At 36.3% G+C, this 26,993-nt stretch overlaps 1 protein-coding gene across 14 annotated transcripts in view; it reads left to right on the top strand.

Annotated features, from left to right (window-relative positions):
• The window catches only part of POSTN (periostin), a 460,633-nt gene that overhangs the window by 400,587 nt on the left and 33,053 nt on the right, over positions 1–26,993 (top strand). For 12 of the 14 annotated variants that reach the window (XM_071805103.1, XM_071805101.1, XM_071805098.1 and 9 more), the window contains exon 1: positions 26,076–26,254. The exons of 1 other annotated variant lie outside the window; for it this stretch is intronic. In XM_071805103.1, the coding sequence (XP_071661204.1) occupies positions 26,133–26,254 (122 nt within the window). In that variant the 5' untranslated portion in view covers positions 26,076–26,132. Of the gene's footprint in view, positions 1–26,075; positions 26,255–26,993 lie in introns of those variants that run through there. One more of the 14 variants, XM_065829412.2, reaches the window with a different exon arrangement.

Below are 26,993 nucleotides of genomic sequence, written 5' to 3'. Positions count from 1 at the left end.
CTGAAGATGGTTAAAAGATGTGTAGATGAGGTTCTTGGGGACATGGTTTAGTGCCAGAGTTGGGCTAATGGTTGGACTTGATGATTTTTGGTTGGACAAAAATGATTCTATGATTCTGTGAAATCCATGTTTCAATTTAGCAGGTTAGTGAAAGGATGTTTTCTCCTGTAATAGAAAACCTTTACGTATTGAAATAGAATACCCAAAACTCCAGTCATAAGCCCACGAAGAAACCCCAAACACAAATAAACAGATTTTTCAGTTCTAGAGATGTAAGGGTTTTCTTAGGATAATTAAGACCCTAAAAATATCCAAACGCATTGAGCTAACCTTTCATAAATTTAATGAACAACATAGACTGCTCCTTAAATGTGCCCATGTGACAACATTAACTGCAAAACAACTCATTCTGGTTAATGACTAATGTTTTCAGTATACAAAATCCAATTTACAAGATGGGAGATGTGTACATCACTATTTTCTGAAAGTGTCAAGTATGTCCTAGAATAAATACAGTAAGTATTCATACATATTCAGAGAAACTCATCAAGTCTTACACAAATTCTCATTTCTGCAATAATTTGCATTCATTTTTCTTCCTCCCATCTTCCCTATCTGATGTTTTGTTTGTACAGAGAATGTGTTTCTTTCCCAATTAAGATTGATATCTTACACTTTACTGCTACATGTTTCGAAAAGTAGACAGTAAGACCCGATAGTGCAATATTTTATGTTACATCACCTGGAGTATAACCTGGGACCTTGTATCCACAGGTTTACAGCATAGTTTAGAGGGAACACTAAAAATAGTTTTGTTTGGAGGGATTACATGTGGTACTGAGAGATACTATTCAGCCATATCACAAATGCGAATACCCATAACCAGCTACCAAAGCATGGAAATAACTTTTCTTCATGACTAATATAACTGAATCCAGTTCTACCCCAAGAAAAAGAAGTTAGCAGGAAAAAAATAATAGAAATATTTTTGAAAATTATACTTAATGTAGTCTTTATTAATATTCTTGTTTACCACCATTTTTGTTAAGTAAAATTAAGGTTTTGATTTTCAGTATCCATTTTATTAAATTAGGCAGTCAATGCTCTGGTTTGTATTCAATAATTAGTAAGAATTACTAAGAATTAATTAACAAGAATTTTAATAAGAGTTAATTCATCAAGAATTTTAACAAGAATTAATTCATTAAGAATTAGTAAGATTTCATTAGCTGAGAGACTGTAAATCAGGAGACCAGTAAGAGAGACCTCATCTGAGGACTGGTTCTACTGATTTTATTTTCACAGGATTGTAACTTCCCTAGACATAGAACTCCCTGACCATTTCCCAGATGAATTTACAGTCCTTGAATTATTTGGCTCTGATCTGAAATCAGATCCTCATGGAGGAAGCATCAGGATTTCAGCCTTGGAGAACTATGCTATGCTTGTTTTAAGAGTTTGCACTGATAATTTACTTTCAGGAGAGAGGCCAATCGGGTAGGATTTATACTCATTTAACAGTCATGTCTAAAGAATAATAACAATAATACAAAAAATAAAATGCAGAATATATGTTAGAAAAACAGAGAGAATAATCCATGTTTCAGTATTTAAGCAACAGACTTCTGTCTAAAACAGGCCAACCCAAAGCATCAGTCCAAATATCCAGACTTTCAGAGAGACACACTCAAACTAAAAGCTGGCACAAATTTCCTCAGATAAATGAACACTGCAAAAGTTTTTTTCATTAAGGACCATGTACAGTGGGGAAAGAACGCTTTATTTTGGGACCTACTTCTTTGTTTGTTTGTTTGTTTTCTATTTCTGCTGAACAAGAATAACGTCTGAAACCTGAAATATTCCCACACACTCACACCCTGGAGTTGATGAAGAGAGAACCAGATGTATGACACTGTGCCAAGATTTATCCAGCGTGGTCAGGATAAGTAAGTGATGAAAGGCCACGTGAAAACAATTATAAACCTGAAACTGCCTGCCAGTATTGCAAAATACAAAAGTTTTTATAAGAAACTAGGAAAAAACACAATTTTCCAAATAAAGACATTATTAAAATGTCATTTGAAGTATTCACATTAGTCAACTTCTGAAATCTCACCTGGGATTTCTTTACTGATCTTCTGTGGCACTGTCACCAGTGTCAAAGCAAGCACAATAACACTGACTTATGTTATCTCCCAACTGTGTCAAAGTGATTCTTCAAACTAGGAACAACATTTCAGGCTTTATTTTGCCTTATTTTCCTCCCTGTCCTGTGTCTTTCTCTGTTTGAAAAACAGAGAAGGAATGCAATTGGTAAAAAAAGCTTTATTTAGTTCACATCCTTATATTTCAAATGAGAGTAAGTATCCCATTTAACACAGATAATAATTCATCCCAGAGACAGGTACATTGCAGAGCAAGGTAGAATAACTCCTCTCTACATCTGGTGAAGATAGTAGGTGTGCTGGAAACTTTAGAAGTAAGTTACAACAATATTACTACGTATTGTTACTGCATCTATAGACTAAGCCTACTGCCTATTGTAAATATTTATACCCGCAGTCGCTGCAATTTGATGCAAGGTATGAATAGGAGGGCTATATCTCAGTTCTCACGCCATCTGAGTGGGAACAGTCATAGTGAACAGAATTATGAGAAGAGCACAGCACACGAAGTCATGTCCTCAGCACCTGCGTTGGTAATCACACAAAATCATTCGGTCTGTGGTTCTTTGAAATCAATTCAATCAGTAAATTACATAGATGAACAATATACATACCTCTGTGTTCACTTTGGTTCTTTCTTTTCCAGGCTTCTCTATGGTATTCCAAGCGCTCCTCCTTTCTCTTTCTATCTATATTTATTATTAACTCTCCATCCTTCTAAATTTAGTCCTTCAGTACCTCTTCATCTTCCACTGTTCCTTTTCCTGTTCTCACATCTCCATTTTTTTTTTGTATTTTCTTTCCCTCCTCTGCCCTTGATGTTCACTCAGTAAAGTCATTCAATAACACAGAAACTCTAAACTAATATATTCATGCTTCATATATAACAAAAAACGTAACCAGTCTTTCAACCTGATTAATCTATTCTTCCTCTCACACGTTGTGTGACCCAAAACAATGTTTTTCATTCTTTGTCAGTATTAAGCATGAGGTGGAACACCAAAGAACATATCTTTTGTCAGGAGGTCATCATAATACATGACTTTTTCATCTGGCTTTAGATCATGATGCATTAAACAGATGTTACAAAGACTGAATAGTACCCTAAAAGCTTAAAATGATAGTGAGGAAAACCATATCCATCTGAAACTGCAGCTGAAATTTACCTCCAATACATGTAGTCTAATATACCTACTCACACAATAGGGGCATTTGTTTTTTTAATGATAATAAGCAATGAGGATTTAGGATTATATTTCATCATTCTAATTTCCAGCTTGGGGCCTATTATGTGTTTTACACCTTCTTATCTGAGACTCAAACTGGTGCTTTCAGACAGAATCATTTCTGCAGTTAATGGAAGGAGAAAGTGAACATGAAGATAACTAAAGCATTCCCACAATTTGCAGGAAAATATAGTAGCTGCTCTTGTTTTTCTTTTTTAACCCTTTAAAATACAAATGAATTTAAAAAACTGAAGTAACCTACTCTTTTTTTTTTTTTTGTTACACACTTTGTTTATTGGTTATGAAACAAAGTTTTTGCTTTTCAGCACTTTCCCAGAAATGTTCTATCCTTCCACTCCCTGGGAGTATCTTGTATGTTAGTACTGTATTTTCTGCTCTTGATCATGTTTTGTTTGCTAATCATGACCTTGTGATCTTTGTATTTTTTCCAGTAAGTGACTTGGACATGTTTAGGATGTGCTTTTGATTTGGCATCAAGGCATATATTTTTAATATCCAAGCATGCTTCCTAATGCCTAGACCATCTCTTTTCACAGAGATTCTTGAAACAATCACATCAGAAGGGAAGGTAACATTTGCTTTATTGCACTATGACCTTGTTATCTAAATATTGAAAATTAAATGCTTCACTTCTACACCTGAAAGCAGACTTACGCATTTCTTTGTAAAGAGTACATGCTTTGCTGTCTCTTTGTTTAGCACTCAGGCTTCCTTCACAATTTTTGAGGATTAGAAAGAAAACGTCTGAGTATCAAGTCACTTCAGCTACTCTGGGGAAAACTGAAGAGGGAAAAGGGAAGGAGGTGTTTCCCTCTGGCTTAGACTCCTAAGTGAACACAGAACTGGTTTTCTTTCCAAAATATTGGTAGACCTAATATAAAGGACACTTAGATAAGAAGAACAGGTTCTAGTTCTTGCTTTCTCTGAGGTGCACATCTACAGAAAAGATCTTAGGTAGCCTGGAGGAAGCTTCCCACTCTCAGGTGAAATATACACTCTAAAAGAACCCTAAATGTCCCAAACCCTAGCTAAGCACACTGAACTGTTTCTCCATTTCTTCTTATAAAAATAAAGTTAATTATAAAGTAGAAAAAGTCTAACAGGATAACCTAAGAAAGATGCTTATTAGTATAAAATAGCCTGGTCGATTTGGCATTTGTCCCAGCTACAACACACTGTCTCTGATGGGGCTTTATCATGGTATCATCAGCAGCAGGCAGCTAGGTCTTTCCCCCAGACTACTGGAGTTTTCTCAGCATTAACCTATTCTGGTATGAAAGGTTAAGATAACCCAGATCTTGCTGGGAAAATGAGTTTATGTTCCTCTGGCATGATGGACCTGAAGCTGCACCATAGCCCAGGCTGCAGAGGATTCTTCATTGGCAAAGAAAGGCAGGCGCCGAGCAGCTGTGGTGACTTTGTCAGCACCTCCACCATGAACTTGAGCCCACAAGTATTTCTGGAAGCCTCTCAGCCCCACCCACTAAATCCCTGGGAACACAAATGTGTCAGAAGCCGAGCACTGGTTTCAATCCCATAGCAAAAAAGCTAAGAGGTGGCTTAAAATCATTTCTCCCTTGTCCTTGTTTCTCCCTTGAACAAATCCAGGGGACTGAGGTCTAATATTCTATGAGACAGAAGGAGCTGGTGTTTGCAGTATTATATTATTGGTTTGACCTTGTCTTTGGAAAAAAAAAAAACAAATCTAGAAAGAGATTTTGGTGACTTGTTGTTGCTGCATTCATTTTTTAATCATCCATTAGTTTTTGATGGCTTAGTCTTGATGATTATCAAGAACTACTTCATATTTATTTTTATCACTTCAGTGTTGTAAAACCTCAAATTTTATTTTCAGACCTTTTTGGAGAATGTACAGAACCCAGATAACATCATGGTAAACCAGGAAACCTTTCAGAATATCTAAAAGTTTTGAATATGTTCACAATACAGGAAATTTTAAAAATTAGTAAGGATAAAAAAGATTGTAAAACAAATGTTTTACATATACCTAAAATGACATATTCAGGAACAAAAAAAATAAACAACTACAAGGATTGGAGTAATAGCCTTATAGGTCTGAGGCAAACACAACTGGAAGTCTAAGATCTATTTCCAAAGAGTTTTAGGATGCAAGCAGAAAAATAAAGTTGACTTTCCATACATGGAATAGCTTAACCTGAAAAAATAATAATAATAATAAAAAAAATCTACTCTTATTGACTTAGATTTATTTCAGAGAACTCTGTTATTTCATAATACTTTTGGCAAAAAAGTTTTTTTTCTTCTCTTGGAAGGAGCTTTCTCTTACTAAGAGTAAACACTTCTTAATTGACAAAGACTACTGTGCTTAGTTTTGCACACACAAGGACTCCTGAAATTGAAGCTGTATTGAAAGATGGGTTCAATATACACGTGCAGTTTTCCCTTGCAAAACAACTGGCCTTCTTTCATTTTTACATTGCTATGTTGACACTAACAAGGCAAGAAAGCAACAGAAGTCTCTCTACACTGTAATGGAGGGTGCTACCAGCTCCTCAGATGATTGGCTTGAAAATAACAGAACCTTCAGGAAAAGGGTAATACATTTTTATTAATTTCTCATGTCAAAGGAGCAACACAATTTAGCCTCATGTGATTGAACATAGACTGCTTCAAGTCTCAGAAATACTTTGCTGTACGAAACTCAGCAAGAATATTTCCCCTCAAAAATTGCCCAGAGTTTTGATAGAAAGCTGCAGACTTCAGCTCTGACACTCAGAGGTTGTCATGCATTTGTGCTAAGTAGTTCATTGTGATGTTTCTGAGTTTTTTCCTTCAGCACAAAGAGTTCCTCAAGCCTCTGAGGAAAGCCCAGAATGTGAAATATAGTTAATCTTTACAGAAAAGGCTCCAGAAATTTCTGAATACAGTTTTATTTTTACTTTCTGACTAACAGGACTGAATTTTACCTTTTTAATGAAATTCTTCTCAAGGTATTAGATCTCACATCCCTAAGGACATATAGCAGTCTAGAATGATGGTGACTGGAGTTCTTTTTTGTTTATGTTACATTGCACAGAACTCTGCTCCTTCCTCCGGGCATACTTTTAGGTAGCTAATAAAGTAAAACAAGACCCATCCAGTGCTTGGAATTCATCTTTAGATCCAACATGCTGTGCATCAAAAATAATTTCAACAGTGTGAATGTCCTGTATTGTTCTACATTGCAAACACATAGATGCAATATTTCAGCTTTTAACAACACTATTTTTTTTAATCCATTTCCTTCTTCTCTATTTATACTTTCCTCTGAGCTTACAAGCAAATTATCTGGGACACCAATATTGGGATAATATTAAGGATGACTCCAGATTTGAACTCACTATATAGCTCTTCTTCTGGAATAAGTACTTTGGATTAATCCTTAGATGTTATGATAACATTTAAAGTTTTCCTAATGTCTAACAAAAGCAAGTTGGTGAAATTTCCCAGGCAGGCTCTTGTTTGGTTAGTTGTTTTTTTTTGCTTTCTTCTGATTGCTGATTTAGTTTCATATAAGAGATTGTAGAGGAAACTACACTGTACTGTACACACCAAACAATCACCCTTGCATATTTTAACTCTATCTGGTCCCCATTGTGAGTAAAGGCAGGAGTACAACATTGTAACTGGCAAATAGAGTTCTTATCACAGACTGATCTACTGGTAAAATGGAGAGGAGAACAAGAAATCATTATTGAAATAGTGTCTCCATGACATTCATTACATGTCATAGGTGTGGAAAAAATCATTATAATTGGAAAAAGGATTTCAGGGAATTTTTATAGAAATCATATTATCAGTTCCCCTGTATGACAGTCATAAGGGAAAAAAAAATCTCTGGTGTTTCTGAGTGATGTAATTTAAATATTATTCTCTCTTCATCAAGTGCTTTCTGAACTGTTACAAGTTTTTGAGACAACCATGCCCTAGAGAGCCAGAGCAGGTGACATCCTAGTTTAAATATGTAACTTCTGAAAGTATTGAATTGAAAAGGAAGAAAGATATAGATCATATAGATTGAACATTTATCAGTTTACATGCAGCTTTTTAAATGAATGTATTAATCTACCTCGTAATTATAATTCATAACACATACTTACATGATTAATTCCCTTTTTCCTCAGGCCATAGATTTCCTGTTAGCTTATGTAATTTTTAATTTTTTTCTTTAAACTAACCAGGTTACTAATTTGGGTGAACACAATTTGGGCTGTAGATTTTATATAGGCAGTTACTTCTGTGTACTCCATATCCAAACCTGAGCTGTCTGATCTTGATTAGCTCTGATGAGTCACACAAAATTCATAGTGGCTGATCCTCATTAAGCTCTCACCTATCTAGGGCAAAATCAAAGTGTTCCAAGCAGCTTTTAAAGTTTGTTCACACCTAATACATACTTCAATGACTCTCTTTTAAATAGTTAATTGTACACAAATTTATTTTTAGTTTATGGGGTTTGATTTTTTTTTTTTTTAAGCATGTAGATAAGCCTAGTGCTTATTTATTGGAATGTATTTTGGTTTAACTTAAGATCTATGCCTGCTCTTTGGGTTTAGAGAAAGACTGAGTAGAAGTTACACTAAAATAAGCCACGCCAAATTAAAGTTGTTTAAAACATACTTTAATTTTCATCAGCTCTGTATGTAAGAAGCTGGAGTCTACAATAATAAAATGCCCATTTAAAATACTTGCAATTGAACCATTATAGGAGCAACTATTTTAGCTGAAGGTCTCTGTTTTTATATACAGAGTTCAAAAGGCAAGTAACGTGAAGCACCCTTTGCTACATTTGTAAGAGGGAATAAAAGATCCATTACTGGCCTTATAGCCATATGGCATTGGGCTTAGTGTTGCCAAGCACCAAGAATAATTGTTGAAATGCTTTCATGCAGGTAAATTTTCATGCTCAAATCTCCTGGGTTCTGTTGCCATTTGTTCAATAATAAAATGATCACTGAACTTTCACATCCTTAGTTCATCATTTCACAGAAATAAGAATCACAGTTTGCTTTACACAAGTCAGCTGACTCTCTATAGGTATTTTTGGAAAAAGCTTAGATAACTGTTTTTTTTTAAAAAATCCATGTATCTAATGAGAGCATGTAAAGATGCCAGATACCTAGTCATATCCAGTGAATGGATAAAACGCAATACGCAAAAACTGAAATACAGGAAATTCCATTTAAACATAAGAAAAACCATTTCACTGTAAGCAGAGTCAAACACTAGAACAGATTTCTCAGAGAGGTTGTGGAGGAATATCCCTGGAGATATTAAAAACCTGAGTGGGCACAGCTCTGAGAAACCTCCTCTAGCTGACTCTGCTCTGAGCAGGGGACTGGACGAGGCAATCCACAGAGGTGCCTACATGCCTCATCCTTTTCAAGCTCTATACTTTTAAATCTGAAGAGCTATAAATTTGAACAGTACAGCTGGAAGCCTCCAACAAGGAAAACCTAAAAAATCACGGAGTTTGCTGCTAGACAGCCCAGGAGTTAAGTTCTCATGTCATTTGTCCACCTACTGTGGACTGAGAACTCTATAGGGCCTGGAAATTCAGACTATTTTGAGGTAAACAACACCAGAGGGCAAAGGTTGCAAAGTATCACTGAACAGGGTACACAGAACCTACCTCTGAGGTCAGGGAAGCTGCATAACCACTCCTAAGCTTCTCCACATGCCAAAACCCACCCACCTGTGAGAGATCTGTGTTCAATATGATCAGCTCTCCCTCTGTACAGGAGATGGGAGCAAAGCACCTGATTCCTCCTGCCTGTGAGATCCTCTTTTAGACTGGCACGTTTGTTTTGGTTTTGTTTTTATTTTTAGGGAGAGTGGGTATAGAAAGAATTTTGTGCATCTGAGAACATTAAGAGACATAAAAGGGATTTAAACTCCATGGTATTTCTGTTGCAGCAGACTATAGTTTCCAGATAGTCTATAATCATTACCATGGACAACTATATAGTAACGCTTTTGTTAAAGTAATTATTATTTACTACATAAGCTGAAATGACTCATTTAAAACTCTTGGTATTTATTATACTATGTCAGGGGATACTTATTCAATACCTAAATGACCCCTACCACATTTAACCGTAGCTTTTCTTTGGCTTATTACTCTCATTCCAGCATCTGCAGTCCTCAGAGAAATGTTTACTTCACCGATCAGTAACTTGATAAGGCTATAATGTATGAAACAAATGAAGGAAAACTCTCTGTTCTGGAACATAACCTTCTTTAGTAGAATAGGTGCCTTCGAAATTCCTTTTAAATGTTTATGTGCGGTCACTTATTTTTAATCTGAACCAACTACAACTCAGCTCTAAAGCTGAAGAGCAAAATAAGTTAGCTTATTTTTAAAAAGACTGTTGCTAAATTTAGGGGTGTTTATCTGAAAATAATATTAAAATACTCAAGTACAAAGTATTTAACCATGAGGCTTCCTTTTTATCCATCCAACTTGTATCAAACTGCCACTAGATTTAATTTTTGGTAATGACAAAATTAACTCCTCTCACTTTTCTTTGGTTTGTGTATTAGGTTAATTTTCAGACTTGTATCCTCCTCCCCATGACACTTTTCAATGCTTATGAACTACAGCAGTTCAATGAAGGGTAAATACAAGCCATCTGATTGAAGTGAACTGTTGCATACAGTTTCCATTTATAATTTCCTGATCCCAAGCCATAGAGCTGGCTCAGACTCAAGGAAGGGCAGCTTTATCAGTTCTCAGTAGTCCCAAAGGGCCAAGCAGTATAATCTGAATACAGCCCTCCACACACAGCTCCTCAGCCGCAGCTATTACTCTGGGGGCAGCAAGAGATCTGTCTGGTTACTATTCTTTGCAGTCCCTAGATGCTTCCTGGGACAGGAATGTTTTACCTTCCCTGGAAACACTGACTTTGAATGCAGACAAATAGTTTTTAGTTATACAAGCAGGTGAACATGTTATTGCAACCACATCAACACTTCCTGTTGAATAGAACTCACTAGCTTTATGTCATGTTTTCTTTTGATGCTGGTCAGATTGTGGTTATTTTTGAATAGTAAGAATACCATGTTTCACATATTTTATTGTACTCTCAACCGTCTTTGCATTGTAGGGGTCATTCACTTAGAACAGGAATTATTTACTTATCCAATAGCCTTTCTAAGCTTAATATTTCCACAGTCTCTTAAAGATTTTCAAGTATGACGTTTGTTCACCACTGGAAGGCAGCCACTGGAGAAAGCTTCTTTGTGGTCTGCACATCAACATGGACACACACAACACACACTAACCCACACATCACACGTCTGCAACAGGTACCAGCAATATCATTACAACCTGGGACCAGCCAAGTTCCTTGTCTCAGCTGTGTTGACAGGATTTGTTCTACCAAATTTATCTTCCATAATCAGTCTCTGAAATTAACCAAATTAATATCTACTGTTTACAGAAGCTGTTTCTGCAAAGGAACCTTGCCTACACAAATAATCACATCTGGAAAACAAATCTCATGTCTTTAGATATTAAGGACCTATAAAGATTGGTAAGTGTTAGCCCTCTGTTGAATAGGAAAATAAATCAATCACTGTTTGGGAACTAAATATGCATCATAACTTGATTGATTTATTTGCTGAAACTCATGCACATATTTTAATTTTTCATTTCATAAACCCTACAGCTCTAGGCTGGCTGCAGGAAAGATACCTAGTGAGAATCTCTGTACTGAGAAAATCAAATGAATCAAAGTCTCACTGAGAAGAAAAGCCCTCAAGACATCTTGTTATTTAAATCCAGACAAACCCACTCTTCTCTTCAAATACAAATAATTAAAGACTAAAACTTTCATCAGGAGAATCAGACCTTTCTTATGGTGATAAACGTAATTACTTGAGGCAGGAGATACTATGCACGTCCTGGGAGGGAGAATTCAAGTGGCCATTGTTATTTAATGACATCTGCTCAAGATGCTCCCAGACTGTCCTTCTGGAGATGAAGAGGAGCCATGGGCTGCATAAGAACTCAGTTCTCCAATGTTGTTTTATTCTAAATCTCTACTTAACCCTTAGATGTGGACAAGGAGGGGTTCTGCAGACAGAAATTAGACATTTCAAGACCCTTTGTGTTTGAACTTCTAAGAACCAGACCCAAGCCAGGTGCCATTTCTGATTACATCTTCAGCAAAGAAGACTTTCCTGAAGTCGATATACACATGGTTACCTAGTACAAAGGGCTTTAGAGGCTGGTCATGCCTTCTGTCACGTATCTTATGTCAATACTCACTTCAAAAGTCCAAGGCTTCAAAGGTTTTTTTTCTCTGTTTTTAATGGTAACAGTCAGAGCTTTAAGGCAAGTCTAGGTAAAGCATCAGCATAAATGTGCAGTTGCTCTGTAATGATACAAACCTCATATGCTGCCACAGCTCTCGTTAAATGTTTGCAGTATGTTTAAAAGTCTGGTGTGAACTTTGTATACAGTTTGGACTAATTATAATCTATTTTAACAGCCTCATTCTCATTTATATGTCTTCCATTTTACTTTATTTTGGATGTTTTAAGGGCTTCCTCAATGTGTGTACAAGTTTACTTCCTTTCCACTTTGGCCATCCTTACCCTTTCAGGGGGACCTGTGTGAAATAGGAGGCCTTAAGTGTTTTTAATCAGTGGTGTAACAAAAGGCAAAACATTTGGAAGAACTGCTAAAAATGAGAAAGCAAAGCATGTTTTCCACTAATGTCTGTTCCTACACCATCTTTTAGAAATGAAGACCAATTTTGTGTCCCCGGGACTGCGGTTCTTACGTTTTTTGTTCTTCATCCTCTTTAACTCCAGGTTTTAATTACAGATAACGAAGATTATTTTATCCAAATTAAGGCTTGTGTGATCAGAGCATATGCAGAAACTCTCAATTAATTTAAACACAACCTTAAATTAAAAAGGAAACCTTGGAACTGTTAATGACTCATGCTAGAATTATCTAGTATTGCTCAAGCTTGAACTGGAGATTATTATTCAGTTAGAAGTAACATAAGACATAATATTGACCACATATTGTTCCATACAACTTTGATGACATGTTCACATCAAGGACAGTTCGTGTCAAACTGAGAAAATATCAAAATCTGAAAAAAAACATCCAGCCTCATTCCCAGGAGCTCTGGGTGCTTAGCTCAGGAGAAATCGCTTTGTGTGGAAGCATCTGTTCACAATGTTCTTATTCTCTAGTCAACTTTTTATAATATTGTTTTACAGAAATAACCATGATACATGTCTGTCAACCACAGTATGCTTCACGTGTGATGAATATTACAAAAAATCATGTTATACCTTGGATGAATGGAAATATGTTCTTTGTAACTTGCAGTGCGCTGCAAAAGTGCCTTTAGTTAAGCTTAATGGCTTAAATTTTGCTTCTTGCTTCTTTCTCCCATTAATCGTTATGGTAATTTCTTGCATGGGTTGCCTGATTCATGTAAGTAGCAAGAGTCATTACAGCACAATTTGATAAATATTTGTATATCCACTTCTTGTAACAAACAGATGTATGTGGCAAATACATTTGATTCTGAAAACTGACAACAGTAAAAAACAGTTGCAGAAGGAAGACCATCAAACAAGGTAACCAGGGCTCATTCATTACCTACTTCCTTCTCCTTCTCTCAGTTCAAATAAAGAGTTTTGGCTGTAGCTGTAGAATTTAAGCAAAAAGTTTTGTTAAAGTTTGAGTGAACAATCCAGTACTTCCTGAAAGATAGGTCATTTCCATTATTTTGGATGAGAAATGGAGCAGTCATTAAATACAGAAATGCTATTTTCTGCTAATTTAAAGCAAACAAACAAACAACAACAAAAAAGAACAACCCTGTTCTGTAGTTTTACAGCTCAGATGAAGTAATTGTCAGGGTGCATTTTGCACTATATACTTTACATGCTATTACTATAAAATTCATTGCTCGATAGTTCAAAACAATCTGTTTTTTTATTGGGGTGTATAATTGACCTATTAATGGAACACAAAGAGCAGGAGCACAGTACCATTTATTCTTCATTATTTCAATAAAGAGTCAAAGATTAATTAAAAACAAACAAACAAACAAAGTTTTCTTCTCATAGTATTTATTTCTTCTTAATTCCAAAATCTTAGTTTTGGATTTCCTAATAACACACTTTCTCATGCTTTATAATATCAGCTTTCCATTCAGTGTTCCACCATTGTTTATTGTACTGTATTCGAACTATATGTTCATCAACCACAACTTAATTGATTAAAAGTTAAATGCCTTCTTAGGCTTCTTTTGTACTCAGAGAAAAGAAAAAAAGAAAAAAAAAGAGGTATTATTAGAGCATCATCCTTCCCAAGCTAAATTAGGACCTCTGGAGAGGCTCATTTCACTCCATTAAATATAAAAAACCCAGGGGATTTAGGTATCTAATTTTAAATATCTAAAGCTAGATGAGTTTAATGCTACTTTTTTTTTTTCTTTCTCTAAAACCTGTGATTATCTTTTTCCACATCAGACACTGAAGTAATCAAAATGATCTAAATTTTCATGCTTTAAAAAAAATATATATTTTCTTGTTCTGTACCTACTTTTTACCCATACGTGTCGTAACAGTCCATCAATATAGCTCTAAATAGCAATTATTTTATGTCCTTGTCTTATCTACTCATCATTAGCTTGTCTTTGCCAATAATGCGTTTTTCCATTTGATATTTTTAATATATTCTTGACAGACAAAATCAGAAAACTCAGATTAAGACCTTTTGCATGCTGATTCAGATGTAATAGACTTTAAAATCCTTGGATTTTCCTACTTGTGTTTGAAGAAAAATCATGAGGCTCTTTTGATTGTGCAATAATTATTTAAGTATCTTACTTGCACACTAAGGAATCCAGACTGTTTGTATCATTACTGCTGAAGGGTTATTTGTGTCTCTTCAGACAGAATCTGTGCTTCTTCAAGACCAGGCGTCTTTCCCTGATGATGATTCGCTCACCCTGCTAAAAACAAAAATACCAAAGTACAAAAGGGTCAAAATCCATCAAAAGAACAAAACATACAGGCACACAGAAAGAAGCCAGAATCAATTAGTAGTGGGAAACATTTAGCTTTGCAATCAAAGCTATGAAAGTGCTATCTGTATTACTGTTAATCAGTCAATAACCATTTCCTTCACTGTCTGTGCATATAAAGCAGCTATGATCTTAGTTACCTGCTGAGTAAATGGAAGAAATGCAGAAGCTCACTAATTAGAAAAAGCCACAAAAGTAGTCTCACAAATTGCATGTAATTGCCCAAGCCAGCAAATGATTATCAGCTGAAAAATACCAGCTGCAGATAGGCAAAATACCTGTATTCTGTGTCACATACACATCCGGAAAGCACTCCTGTTTCACTCAGAGAGGAAGAGGGGAAAATTGTGATTCGATGATGTAATTATTTACAACACTTGCTGCCCATTCTTAGGTAATACTTGATGGTAAACATGCAATCCAGTATCAGTTTTCCAACTGTTTCTGTTAGGATTGGTTTGGGTTGGAATGAGAGCCGCTCTTTCACCAACTCTTTCAAATGGACATGAGACATGTACCTTAGACAGTTCTGATTGGGTGAAACAACTCCTTCCTGTGTGTCTGGATTAGATGCTGATGGGACCCCAGGAGATACCCTTCAAGTCAGGCTGGTAGGACAGGGACAATATTGATCCAAGGGACCAAGCCCCAACCTCCAGGAAAGCCCTGCAGCCACCAGCAGCCACATGATCCTCTTTGCCCCCAAAGTCCCTCCTCTTCCAGTTATGTCTACATCCAAAAGGTGTGAGAGCCGCAGCTCTCCTCCTGCTAAATATGCAGAGGCTGACATGTTGGTTTAGCTGCCATTTTATGGCAGGAATCCACCATATTTGAAAATGTTAAATCCCATGTGTTTTCATACTGCTTCACGATTTAATGGTTGATCTTCTTTTTAGCTGTCAAACCCACAGAATCTCAGAGCATCTTCTGATTGGCTGCCAATTTTCTTTGGATCTCATGTATAAAAAATATACACTTTTGTATTTTTTTCTTTCTCCAGATAGAAAGACATATATATTAATATCTTATATACAGCAGTTGTACATAGCATACATATACATACTTGAATAAAACACATATATCAATAAAAGTTGGTATAAAATGTAGGAAGCATTCTTTAATAAAAACAAATTAAATTAATAATTGAAGTTTAAATGCAAATAGAAAGTAATTAAACAAAAGTAACAAAAGTTTAGACGGGACATTAGGAAGCATTTATTTACTGAGACGGTGGTCAAACACTGGAACAGGCTTCCTTAGAGAGGTGGTTGATGCCCCAAGTTTGTCAGTGTTTAAGAGGCATTTGGAAAATGTCCTTAACAACATGCTTTGACTTTTGGTCAGTCCTGAACTGATCAGCCAGTTGAACTAGATGATTGTGTAGGTCCTTTATAACTGAAAATGTTCATCACTCCTGTGCCTTTCTTCTGTCCTGTGGGCACAATGGAAGGGCAGAAGAAAGTCACTCTGCTGGGGACTGGAATCCACATGGAAGATATTTCTGACAGGAATTTCTCACCATCTTTGTGCTGCAAGTGTCAGGAGCAGAACAACCCCGCATGGAGTGCCTATCACTGCAAGAGAAACACAACCCATGTCAGTACGGCACTGCTGCCACCCTGCTTGTACCTGGATGCAGGCTCAGTGGTATGACACATGCCTACAGATGGGGAGCACCATCATGTTGTAGGACGGCTTTTATACCAGAAGCTCCAGGAAAATAATCGAGGAAGCTTCCCTGTCCTGGTATGCCTGCTGTGTTTGTGCTGGGCCATGCATATTTTCATTAAAATTCAACATACTCAGTGGAGTTAAAATTTATTTAATGATTAGCCAAATTTTTGCCATCTGTAGCATATTCTTTAGCACTATAATAGCATCATCTGTACTGCAAAATGTGTAAATTTACCCAAGCACTCAAACAAAATAGTAGAAAGTTTTATGCATGATTGAATGTATCTCTCAAACAATAAATGCATATTTTTGCAATAATTATCTCCAAGGAAGATATTTCTGGCATCTAAGATTTATAGTACAATGTTTGGGATTACACTTCATTATTTTAGGTGATGGGAGAAATTATAAAACTAGTGTTTCCAGAGCCAGAAGAATCAAAGAGCTTAACAATCCAGCAGTTTTATACATAGATCTTTCCATGAGCTGTCAAGAATCTGATTTTTAATTTGCCATACATCTGATCTTCTGCAGATGTGGATGTTTGTTTTGTTCCATGGTTTAAACTCCTGAAAGCCAATATTACCGTTCAGTTCCTATTAATCCAGCTCTTTTTCAGCAAGGAATTATCTGATACTGAAATGCTTGCTTGCAATGAATACTGCCTGCTAAACAAGTAAGAAGTACCCCTTAAAGATGCATCAGGCTCACTCTGACTTTACCTATTTCACCTAACTCTCACAAGGGTGCTGTTTGAAACCATTATCAATGCAAACCCACACAAATGAACTGTGTCATGTAACTAAATGTTTTTGTGTTCTGCAAGCACCACAAAATAGGTAGGAATTTGTGGCAGAATGCAAACCCCCCTCTCTCCCCCCCCCCTCCTTCAGTATGGAGGGAGTAGGCACATCTCCCTCTCTCTGCTACTTGAAGCTAACAGTTTTTGTTTGGCCCAGAGCACCCTGGCCAGGGCCATTAGGAGAAGGGATTGCCGAGGCACCAGTGAGCCGCTGGGCACCTGTGACCAGTGTGGGGGATGTTTGGAGGCTTCAGGGGCACCCCACACACGGTGTGGGGGTGCAGAGAAGCTTCTAGATTGCCTACAGTCAGGTCTGATCAGCCAGTATAAAAACGGGACTCTCGTCGAGACTGGGCCCATTGTCACCGGTCTCTCGGAGCTATGAGTTGAAGATGCTGCCGCCGAGACCGCCCTCCCCGGGATGGAGACCCCGCTTGCCTTGCCACCACGTGTGTGAGTAAAACCGCGCGCAGGATTGCGAGTATATTTATCCTTTCCGTGCACATATGCACGTGTAACTTCCCGTGCTTAATACAAGCACGTATAAAATTATTTCCTTGCACAATCGCGAGTGTAACTTTATATTCCATGCACATTTGCACACGTACTTTCCTCGCACAATTGCGAGTGTAACTTGATTTCCTCGCACAATTGCGAGTGTATTATAAATTTATCCTCGCACAATCGCAAGTGTATTTTCCTCCCGTGCTTCCACATAAGCACGTGCAGTATTCCGTGCACGTTCGCACGTGTAAGTAAATTAACCCTCGCAGAATTGCGAGTGTATTATAAATTTACCCTCGCGGAATCGCGGGCGTACGCTTTACCTTTATCTCTTTAAGAATAATCCCGCACCGTGTTCAGGCAAGTGAGTGTACTCCTCTGGGACTCGGGGGTGGTTCCGGCATTGTTTTGAGTGAAGCCACGTGCATGCACACTGTGGACCGCCTGTTGTATTAGTTGCTACCCCTCAATAATTTTCCTCAACTGATACCCGAACCTATATTTAAGTCACTTTTGGAGTGCTAAAACCCTGTTTCTCAACGGTTTAATAAAAGTTGTTTTGGACCCTGTTGTCCCTTAAATTATCCTCGGGGTGCCTCCGTGACAGAATTGCACAAAGCCATGGATAAGGATGTTATAACATGAAAAGTGACTACTCAAGCAATTTAGTCTGTGTCCTTCACAATATCTTCATGCATGGTAAAACACCGGCACAGGTTGCCGAGAGAAGTGATAGATGTCCCGCCCCTGGAGACATTCAAGGCCAGGCTGGACGGGACTCTGAGCAACCTGATCTAGTTGAAGATGTCCCTGCTCATTGCAGAGGGTTTGGACTGGGTGACCTTTAAAGGTCCTTTCCAACCTAAACTATTCTATGATTCTGTGATTCTATGATTAAGTAATATAAACAAATGTAATTTAAAAATATGGATCTGTAAGTAAGCAATAAGCATATTTTGTGGAGCTATGGGCTGTTCACTGTAGTTATGGGAAAAAAATGATTCTGTCATTTTGATTAAGCTGGATTCTGAATACAATAACCCCTCCCCCAAGTGATTAAGCTAAATAAAGTAGTTTTAAAGCCACTGGATTGTATTGCTATGGTAACCCACTGAACTACTGAAATAGTAATTGTGTGCCTGACATTATACATAAAGATTTCATTTTCCCTCCAAAATACAATACTGATATATTTAATATTTCCCTCAACCCTTTTTCCACATCAAGGAGAAAATCAGTTTTTTCTAACCTTGCAGCATTAAATCTACTGATTTGTCAAGGTAGATTATACTCTGCATGGTTTTGTCTGTGTAATTTTGCCCTAAAATCATGATCTTTGAACTGAATAAGGTTTCAGTTTAATAATAATAGCTACAGTAGATGTCACCTCCTATGAAAAGTCCCATGTTCTAGAAAGGGCTAAAAATAAAACTGATGTGCAAATGTTGAACCACATCTGGACACATATAGTACAGATAAAGTCTGAGTGTGCATGCTTTTAAAGTCTAAAATGCGATAAATATGTTCATATGACTTCCTGAATTGAAATCTAAATCTAAAAGTCATTATCATCTACCAGAACAACACTCTTATTATGTAAATGTGTTTACTGAATCTATATGGAATTCAGTTAAGACAGAAGTTTGATTTCCTTAAAGATGGTTTATATGACCTGCTTTAGAAAGGTGACATTACTTGTAGTTTAACACCATCTTAGCTTTTCAGAAGACAACGTGTATTTCAAGGTATTCGTGGTGAATACCAGTTCTTTCATTATTATAGTCTTATCGATGTAATCAAAGGCCTAACTTGAAAGACCTGTTTCAACTTCAATGTTGACTTTTCCCGTTATTTTATTGATTTCTTATGCAAAGCTCTCTCAGTGACTACACCCCCCACACCAAATTCAAGTATCTTTTTTACAGTTTTGATTAATGCCCTAGATGTTGTATTAATATATTCTAGGTCACAAAGTCAGGCTGTAAGAGAAAGTCTTCACATCAGTAAGGACTGTACAGTCTAAGTAACAAGAAGCTTAGAATTTTACCTTGAATTGACAGAAACCATCATAAAATTCAAATCAGCGAAGAGCTAGCATTTTTGTAATACATATCCTGGGGACCTGTCCTTAGCATTCCTGACAAATGCAGGTGCTACAACAAATGGTCTTTCTGTAACTAGAAGTATGGTAACTTTTACCTGCACTGGAGTGGATTAAATGACCTTTAAAATCTGTAATAGCTTTCCAGCAGAGCAAATAAGCATTTAATTGGGCCATTTAGAATGCATATTACTAACAATTTGCTGTCATTTCGACCTCAACTAAAAAAAAAATATGTTTGCAAGATGTTATCTAACTAAAATTGGATGGTACTGGCTGACTCATAGGATTTTTGTTTATTTGTCTGAGGTGCTTTTTTTTTTGTTTTTGTTTTTTCCTTTAAGCAGTAAAGAAAAGAGGTCGTGGGCACACAGTGTAGTTCATTATCATGCTGTCTAATACCAGGGCAACCTTGAAATAGTGTGAGAGAGCGCAAGCACTCTCGATCTAGGCTTTTGCTGATTCCTTGGAACCATGTACTACATTCCACTGCTGAATGAATTGCTTATTAACTCCTATTGATTGGTTCTCTCAGCTCTTATCTCAGTGTTACAGTGATGCTTTCCACGTGCTGTATAAGCACAAGAACTTGGTAATATTGTGGATCGTATCTCAGGTTGCATCAGATAATGTTTTCATTCGCTAAGAAAGAGGAGAACTGTTTGCCTGTGGCAACAGCATCACCTGCTGTTGGGTGAGGAATCAACAGTCCCATTTCCTGAGCGATTTTCCTAATACTTGTATTTTTCTGGGTAACTCAGACAAATACGCAGATCTGGATTGAGAAAGAAGACCACATAACTCCTGCTGAGCTGCCATTTTCTATGAAATATATTCATATGCACATAAATTTGTCAGTAAATAACAATTCATATCTTGGGATCAGTAGTGTCACTTTGACACAGAGAATGAAGACTATTGTAATGTTTAGGACTGTAGATTTTCCCAAAATACATAAGAGGTCTCAGTCCATACTAGAAAATCTTTTGAGGCATTTATTAGAAATAATACTTTTTTAGGCTAGTAAATTGTCATTAATGTTTGTTTCCAAAGGGGAAAGAAAAATATGACGTATTATATACTGTAAATCTTAGTTTAGAATCATGTCTAGGAACATTGCGTTTTACGTTTAATCATTATGCCTAAACGTTATATAGAATAATTTCATAATAAACAAAACCCGTAGCATGTACCATGGCATCTTAAAACTTAACAAAATCCCTTCATCCATCAAAATAGGAATATAAAATAACACTTTCTAAGACATGAGATTGATTTCACAACTTCTGTTGACTTGCCTAAAAATTAACCACCCATAGCTTCAAAGGATATCTAAGGATGGGTGTTTCCTTACATATTGCAGGAGCCAAAGTATTGACTGGTATCTCCAGCTCTGAGCCACAATAATGACAACTTTGAGTCTGTCTTTCTCCTTCCCTTCTCACCCAAATTCAGATGTCTTAGGTCTGTCTTTGTGTTTCTTCATCTAGTAATGTGTTCTGTGATTTAATTCCCGTATACGTACACATGTTATGTCATGCAGTCATCAGGATATGTCATGGGGAAGAATAAGATGAAATTACTTTGCTAAATATGTTACTTAACATGTTGATTAAGCTTGTGAAAAGAGAGTAATATATAGAATAACCTTTGTTAGCAAAAAACAAGGGAAATAATAGGAGGAAAAAAAATTGCAGAGATGTATTAAATGAAATTTAGATTTAAAACCAAAAATCATTTATATATAGGAGCAGAGTCCTTTGTCTAGGTCCTGCAGCAAATGAGCAGAGAGAAATGAGTCCAAAATTAGTACTGACTTCTTTTGAATCAAAATGCAATCATGTTGAGAATTTGTTTTCACTTTTGTATACCTTGTTGTCTAAGAGATTTTTTACAAGGGAGGCTAAGTTCAGAGAAGAGTAACATAATGATGGAAGAATTGAGTAATGGGAAAATATTAGAAGATTCAAATTATATAGATGGACAATGAGAAATCTAGTGAGATTTATGATAAGAGTCTAAAAGCTTTTGCATAAATAACAGTAGTAGGAAAATTAATTAGCTCCTGCAGGTATGGTGCAGCCATGCTTAATAGGATGATCTTAATAAAAGTGAAAATGTAGGCAGAATACCAGCAAGAGGCCCTGTAGGACGAGTCATTAATTTGGAAAATAGCAGAGGAAAAAGGTAATTATGCAGATGATTACCAGAAAACATACAGAACTGTAAAGTAATCATTATTCAACATAGTATATTTCTAAGTATCTGTTCTCTGAAAAACACACTACTCAAGAGAGGAAACAAAGGGTGGGACACTGGGCTGTCTAAATGATAGGAGTCTAGTTCAAACTGATCACCCTTATCTGCTCCGCTGTTAAGGGAGAGAGGCAGTTACAGAAGATAAATCATCCACACCTAAAAGCTGAATTGGCATCTTTCCATTTGGGATAAAAGGGGAGCTGAAATGAATAGCTTTGACTTTGAGGTGGCTAAATTTAGGTGATGTGAAACCTAGTTTGAAAAGTTGTCACATCAAAAATCATCAGTTGAGCAGGATCATGATGTTTCAGAAGTGAGTTAGGATGCCTTAAATTAAAACTGTGATGTGACAGAAAATAACCTTGTGACTTAAGAAGGCTTGTTAGCATCTGGTGGTAGTCAAGTTAAAAATTAGAAGCCCTCTTGGATTATTTTATTTTAATTTCCCCAAAAGCCCAATTATAACTATCAACCCATGCACTTATGATTATCCTCTTCACAGGACCCTTACAACACCTCTGTAAGGCAAACATGAAGCTAAGCCACATAGCCCAGCCGTGACCGGAGCAAAACTATTTTGCAACTAAACCCTTTACTTCTAAGGTGTTTCACCTTGAGCTTATAAATACTTAATTTCTTATACATCTGTTATAGTCAATGTCTTACTTCATCAGAAAGGACAATGGGTTACTTGGGCTCTTCTAGTACATGTCAATGGCATCCCTAAAAACAGACTAGTTTTTAAGAATCATAGAATCATTTATGTTGGAAAAGACCTGTAAAATAATCAAGTCCAACTGTTAACCTAGTACTGCAAAGCCCACCTCTAAACCATGTCCCTAAATGCCACTTTTCCAGGGCTTGATAACTCTTTCGGTGAACAAATATTTTCCTAATATCCAATCTCAACCTTCCCTGGTGCAACCTGAGGCCATTTCTTCTTGTCCTATTGTTTGTTTTTTGGGAGAAGAGACACTGAAGGTTACTCCAGATACAAACTGCTGATCTAAGTGAAGGTAACAACAAAAACCCCAAATTTGATGAATAGAGGTTTCTCAGGAAACCTAAGGATTCAAGCAACAACTGTAGCCTCTCTGTTAATCTTAAAAATTGTTTTGGTCATTTACTCTTTCCACTGAGCACACACACACTCATACAACAAAAAGTAAACACATCAAATACTTACAAAACAAAGAATCAGAATAAGTATAATACATGATACACATTTAAAATTATCTGAAACATCTGCAGGTTTTAAGTGAGAAGAGATTGAAAAGCCTCTAATTCCCTTCCATTCTTATTTGCTAAATTCCTGCACATTGTCAGTAGAATTAGCCACACGTGACTAATAGATAGATGCTTCTGTTACTTCAATTTCATGTAAAGGCACTTATTCAATCCCCTAAATATTTGAATGCTATGATTTTTGCATCATATAATTAAAGTAATCCTCTTTAGGAATAATAAACAAATTGCTTTATCATTCATTAAATTCTTAGTGTAAACACAATGCAGTTTTGAGAAAACGAATTTTACAGAGTTCTCTCCACTAGAGGTCTCTAGAGAAATACAAGAAACAATTCAGAACAGCAGATAGCTTAGATTTTTCTTCTTTACATTTCCTGGAAGATGAAAATCACCACTTGTTCTGTAGTTGTTCCAGGTATTTCTTTGGATAGACTTCTGCCGTGGATGACAAAAATTCCTATTACTGCAATAATAATTCACATCCATTGGGTATTTTAAGAAATTTTATAATTAGATTTACAACATTTATAATAAGAATTTCAGCATCACACCACTTAGGAAGTATAAATTTGCACAAAGTACTTAGCTAAAGGAAGAAAAAACTTAAGGTGGCTACTTGGTGGGTTAGTCACCTTGCTAAATAAAGAACAAATTAAAGTAAATGAAATAGAAACGAGCACAAATGAATAAAGTCTTGGTTAATGAGAGTAGTGTTTAGTTGGTAAATTAGAAAATTATTACTCTGATGTGCTGTTCAGCACACCATGATATCACAGGCAAAACAGAGCCTGGCTTCATTATTTGTTTTTATATCCAAGCTTTCAGGTAGTTGGACTATTTTTCTTCTTGATGCTATTTGTTGTTTGGTTTTATTTGGTTTGCTTGGAGGTTTTGTTTGTTCGGTTATTTTTGTTTTTTTTTGTTTGTGTTTTTTTGTTTTGTTTTGTTTGTTTGTTTGTTTGTTTTCCTGAAAGCTTTTAAATTATAAATTTGTACATTTTCCATTGGGTTCATGATTTAAAAATAAAAAGTCAATTCCAGTTAAAGATGAGCTGTATCTGTTTTAGGATCTGTGCATTTTTACACCACTCACCAGAACAACTCATTCAATGCTTTAGAGATTAATTAGAAAGTCAAGTTTATGATCTTCATGCTATTTTATTTCAGTGAACTTGATGTCTGCATTGACTATTTTTTGCTAATATTTGCCTCAGTATATATAACGATCTCACCAGAATTGCTATAGGCTTTAATGTTGATTATACTTTATTTGGTTAATTAATATGACTTTATATTTAATATTTCTTCATCACCAGTTTCTGTGCTGCCCTATTACCTCTGACACCATGTTTGATATTAAGTTTGACATACAACAATCCTTCAGACCTTTTCTTCTGTACCTCTGAAGTGGAAAGGGGAGATTTGTAACATACAAAGAGTACTCAACTGAGGCAAATTAGCAGCTTGAAATGTCATAGCTAGGCATTTAAGAGGTGATATTTCTCATTGTATTTCTTGCTACAAAGACCATAAAAAGCTCTGAGAGGAACAGAAGCAGCTCAACAGTGAAATTCTCTTAAAATCTGTAATATTGTACCACAGGGTTGACCCATCACCTCCATCAGTTCAGACATGGAGTTTTACTAAATTCACACAGAGCGAGGCTTCAGATGCTGATACTTCATGAACTATGTCAAATCATTTGCAGCTGAGTCCAGACTGCAGTAGAAAAAATGCCTCCCTACCACTTAAAACAATGTCCCCACTCTTAACCTTAGAAACCATGAAGAGCTATGGTTATGTACGACGTGACCTTAGTCATCAAATGTCTGTATACCTGTGCCTAATTATAACCTTTACATATAATTATGCGTACGAAATAGTCATTGTCTCTACCTGCTGCTCTTTGCCTCATTAGTCTCTGTTCTGTAGCAAGAGGTTGATTCTACATGTGCCAGTTCAATACTGCATCCATTTCCAGTTATTCACGTCACTACTCACTCTGGTTTGGAGGAAGAAACTACAACAAAGTTCAGTCATTAGAACTGACCTTATTTTCGTAAAGATCTGAAGTGATCTATAGACTGTACCCTGAAATCATATTCATACACAAACACTTCTATATAAATGGCATAATTTTTTCCTGGACATGAAAATTACAAACTCCTGGATTGCAGTGCAAACAGTAACTGTCCCTGGAGCCTTAAAACTGTCACTTCACTGGAGGTTTGAGCCTGTCACTTCCCCCTTCTGCCTCAGTTTCTGCATTTACAGCTCAGAATTACCTTTTCTATTAACTTCACAAGAGGCTTCCAAGGACTGAGTGGTAAGTATAAAAAGGTACATATTCAAGCTTTCAGATACTCAGTGATCTTTATATGATTACATAAAGCTCTGAATAAAAGCATTATGTAATATCAATAGCTATTATTAGAATTAAAATGAATATTTAACCTAATGCTGCATTTGATTGTGTAACTACTTCATAATCAGTGTGTTAATGCAGCTATTTTTTCTTAAGAAAAAAATGGTATTCCAGGTTATTGACAACAGTGTTGTTTGGAACTTTCATCAACTTCACTATTTAAACAGCTGATAGCTGATAACAGTGAAGGCATGGAAAAGAAAGAAAAGTAATTCTGATGGGAACAAAAAGCATCTTCCTCTGGGTTTGAAGAAAACGGTACGCAATGATCACGATCTCTGGATGCTGAAGTGCTATAAATACCAAATCATTAGTCAAAGTCTAAACTTCTCAAACTTTCTCTGCTGTTGTGTCAGCAGAATAAAATGTTAAGCCTTCTGTAATGAGGAAGAAATTAGTCAATTGGGGTTTATAAACAATGGTTTGTATGGTTAATGTATGGTACTAATTTAGGTCCTGAAGCTGGCAGGGAAAGCTGCTATTCTAAGGAGGGTGGTACCAAGTTTCAGGTTGATCCTTTGGTTCCCTCCCACCCCCTTCCAGCATGTATATAAGTTGTCAGCTCTCCAGACCCTCTGCCAGTTCTCTCTTTCAGACTTGCCAGAAGCAACAGAGGACTAAAGATGAAGATCTTTTTCTTATTCACCTTTTCCACTTTGTTTCTGTCTGCTTTTGAACAAGCAGCTGCTTCTGCTCACTATGACAAGATTTTAACTCATAGTCGAATAAGGGCACGCGACCAAGGGTAAGTGGGCTTTATTTCTATTTTAAAAGGGTGCTTATTAATCTTTATTGTCCTTGTTCTTCTTGAATTATATTAAATGTGATTTTTCACTATGAATTCTTAACATCATTCAAGTAGAACTTTTCTCAATTAATTTTACAGGAATTTTTCTAAATAAAAAGCTTTCTGAGGAGTTTCAAAAGGAGACAGAATACTGTCAAACTTCATAAAATGTGGATAGATCTAAAATAATGATTTCTCAAAGAACAAAATAAATGTGTTTTAGAATCACTGAAGATAATTATGGATCATAATCAATGTGATGGGACTCAGATATGTTTAATATATATTTTGACATCTTTGAATAAAGTTGACACTTATTTTAAGGCATTTACTCTCTTTATTCTACCCTAATGAATAACATGAACTCTATTTAAATGCTTTCTGACATGGTAATATATATACTAGGAACTCATCATAAAACTTCTGTTCCCACTAGAGCATTGCAGCATGCTGCTCGGCAGGGTACCCAAAAGACAATGCTTACAAGCCAGGCTGCTTGGAGACATGGAAATAATTTGAACAGCTGGTGTCAGGGAGACACATGTGTCTCAACATATTTTAATTCAGTCTTCTTAAGTAAAAAACATTCTGTGAATAAGGATTGTTTACCCTCCAGTCTTCTTTTGTTGAATTCCCTCTGCCTACTGCACACACACACACACCCCCGCACTCCCTGAGCTTTTTAACGGAAAAAAGT

The sequence above is a fragment of the Patagioenas fasciata genome, chromosome 1, assembly GCF_037038585.1.
Source record: "Patagioenas fasciata isolate bPatFas1 chromosome 1, bPatFas1.hap1, whole genome shotgun sequence".
NCBI lineage: Eukaryota > Metazoa > Chordata > Aves > Columbiformes > Columbidae > Patagioenas > Patagioenas fasciata.
The sequence above is the reverse complement of the archived record's forward strand: the minus strand, read 5'-3'. Positions and strand labels throughout refer to the sequence as shown.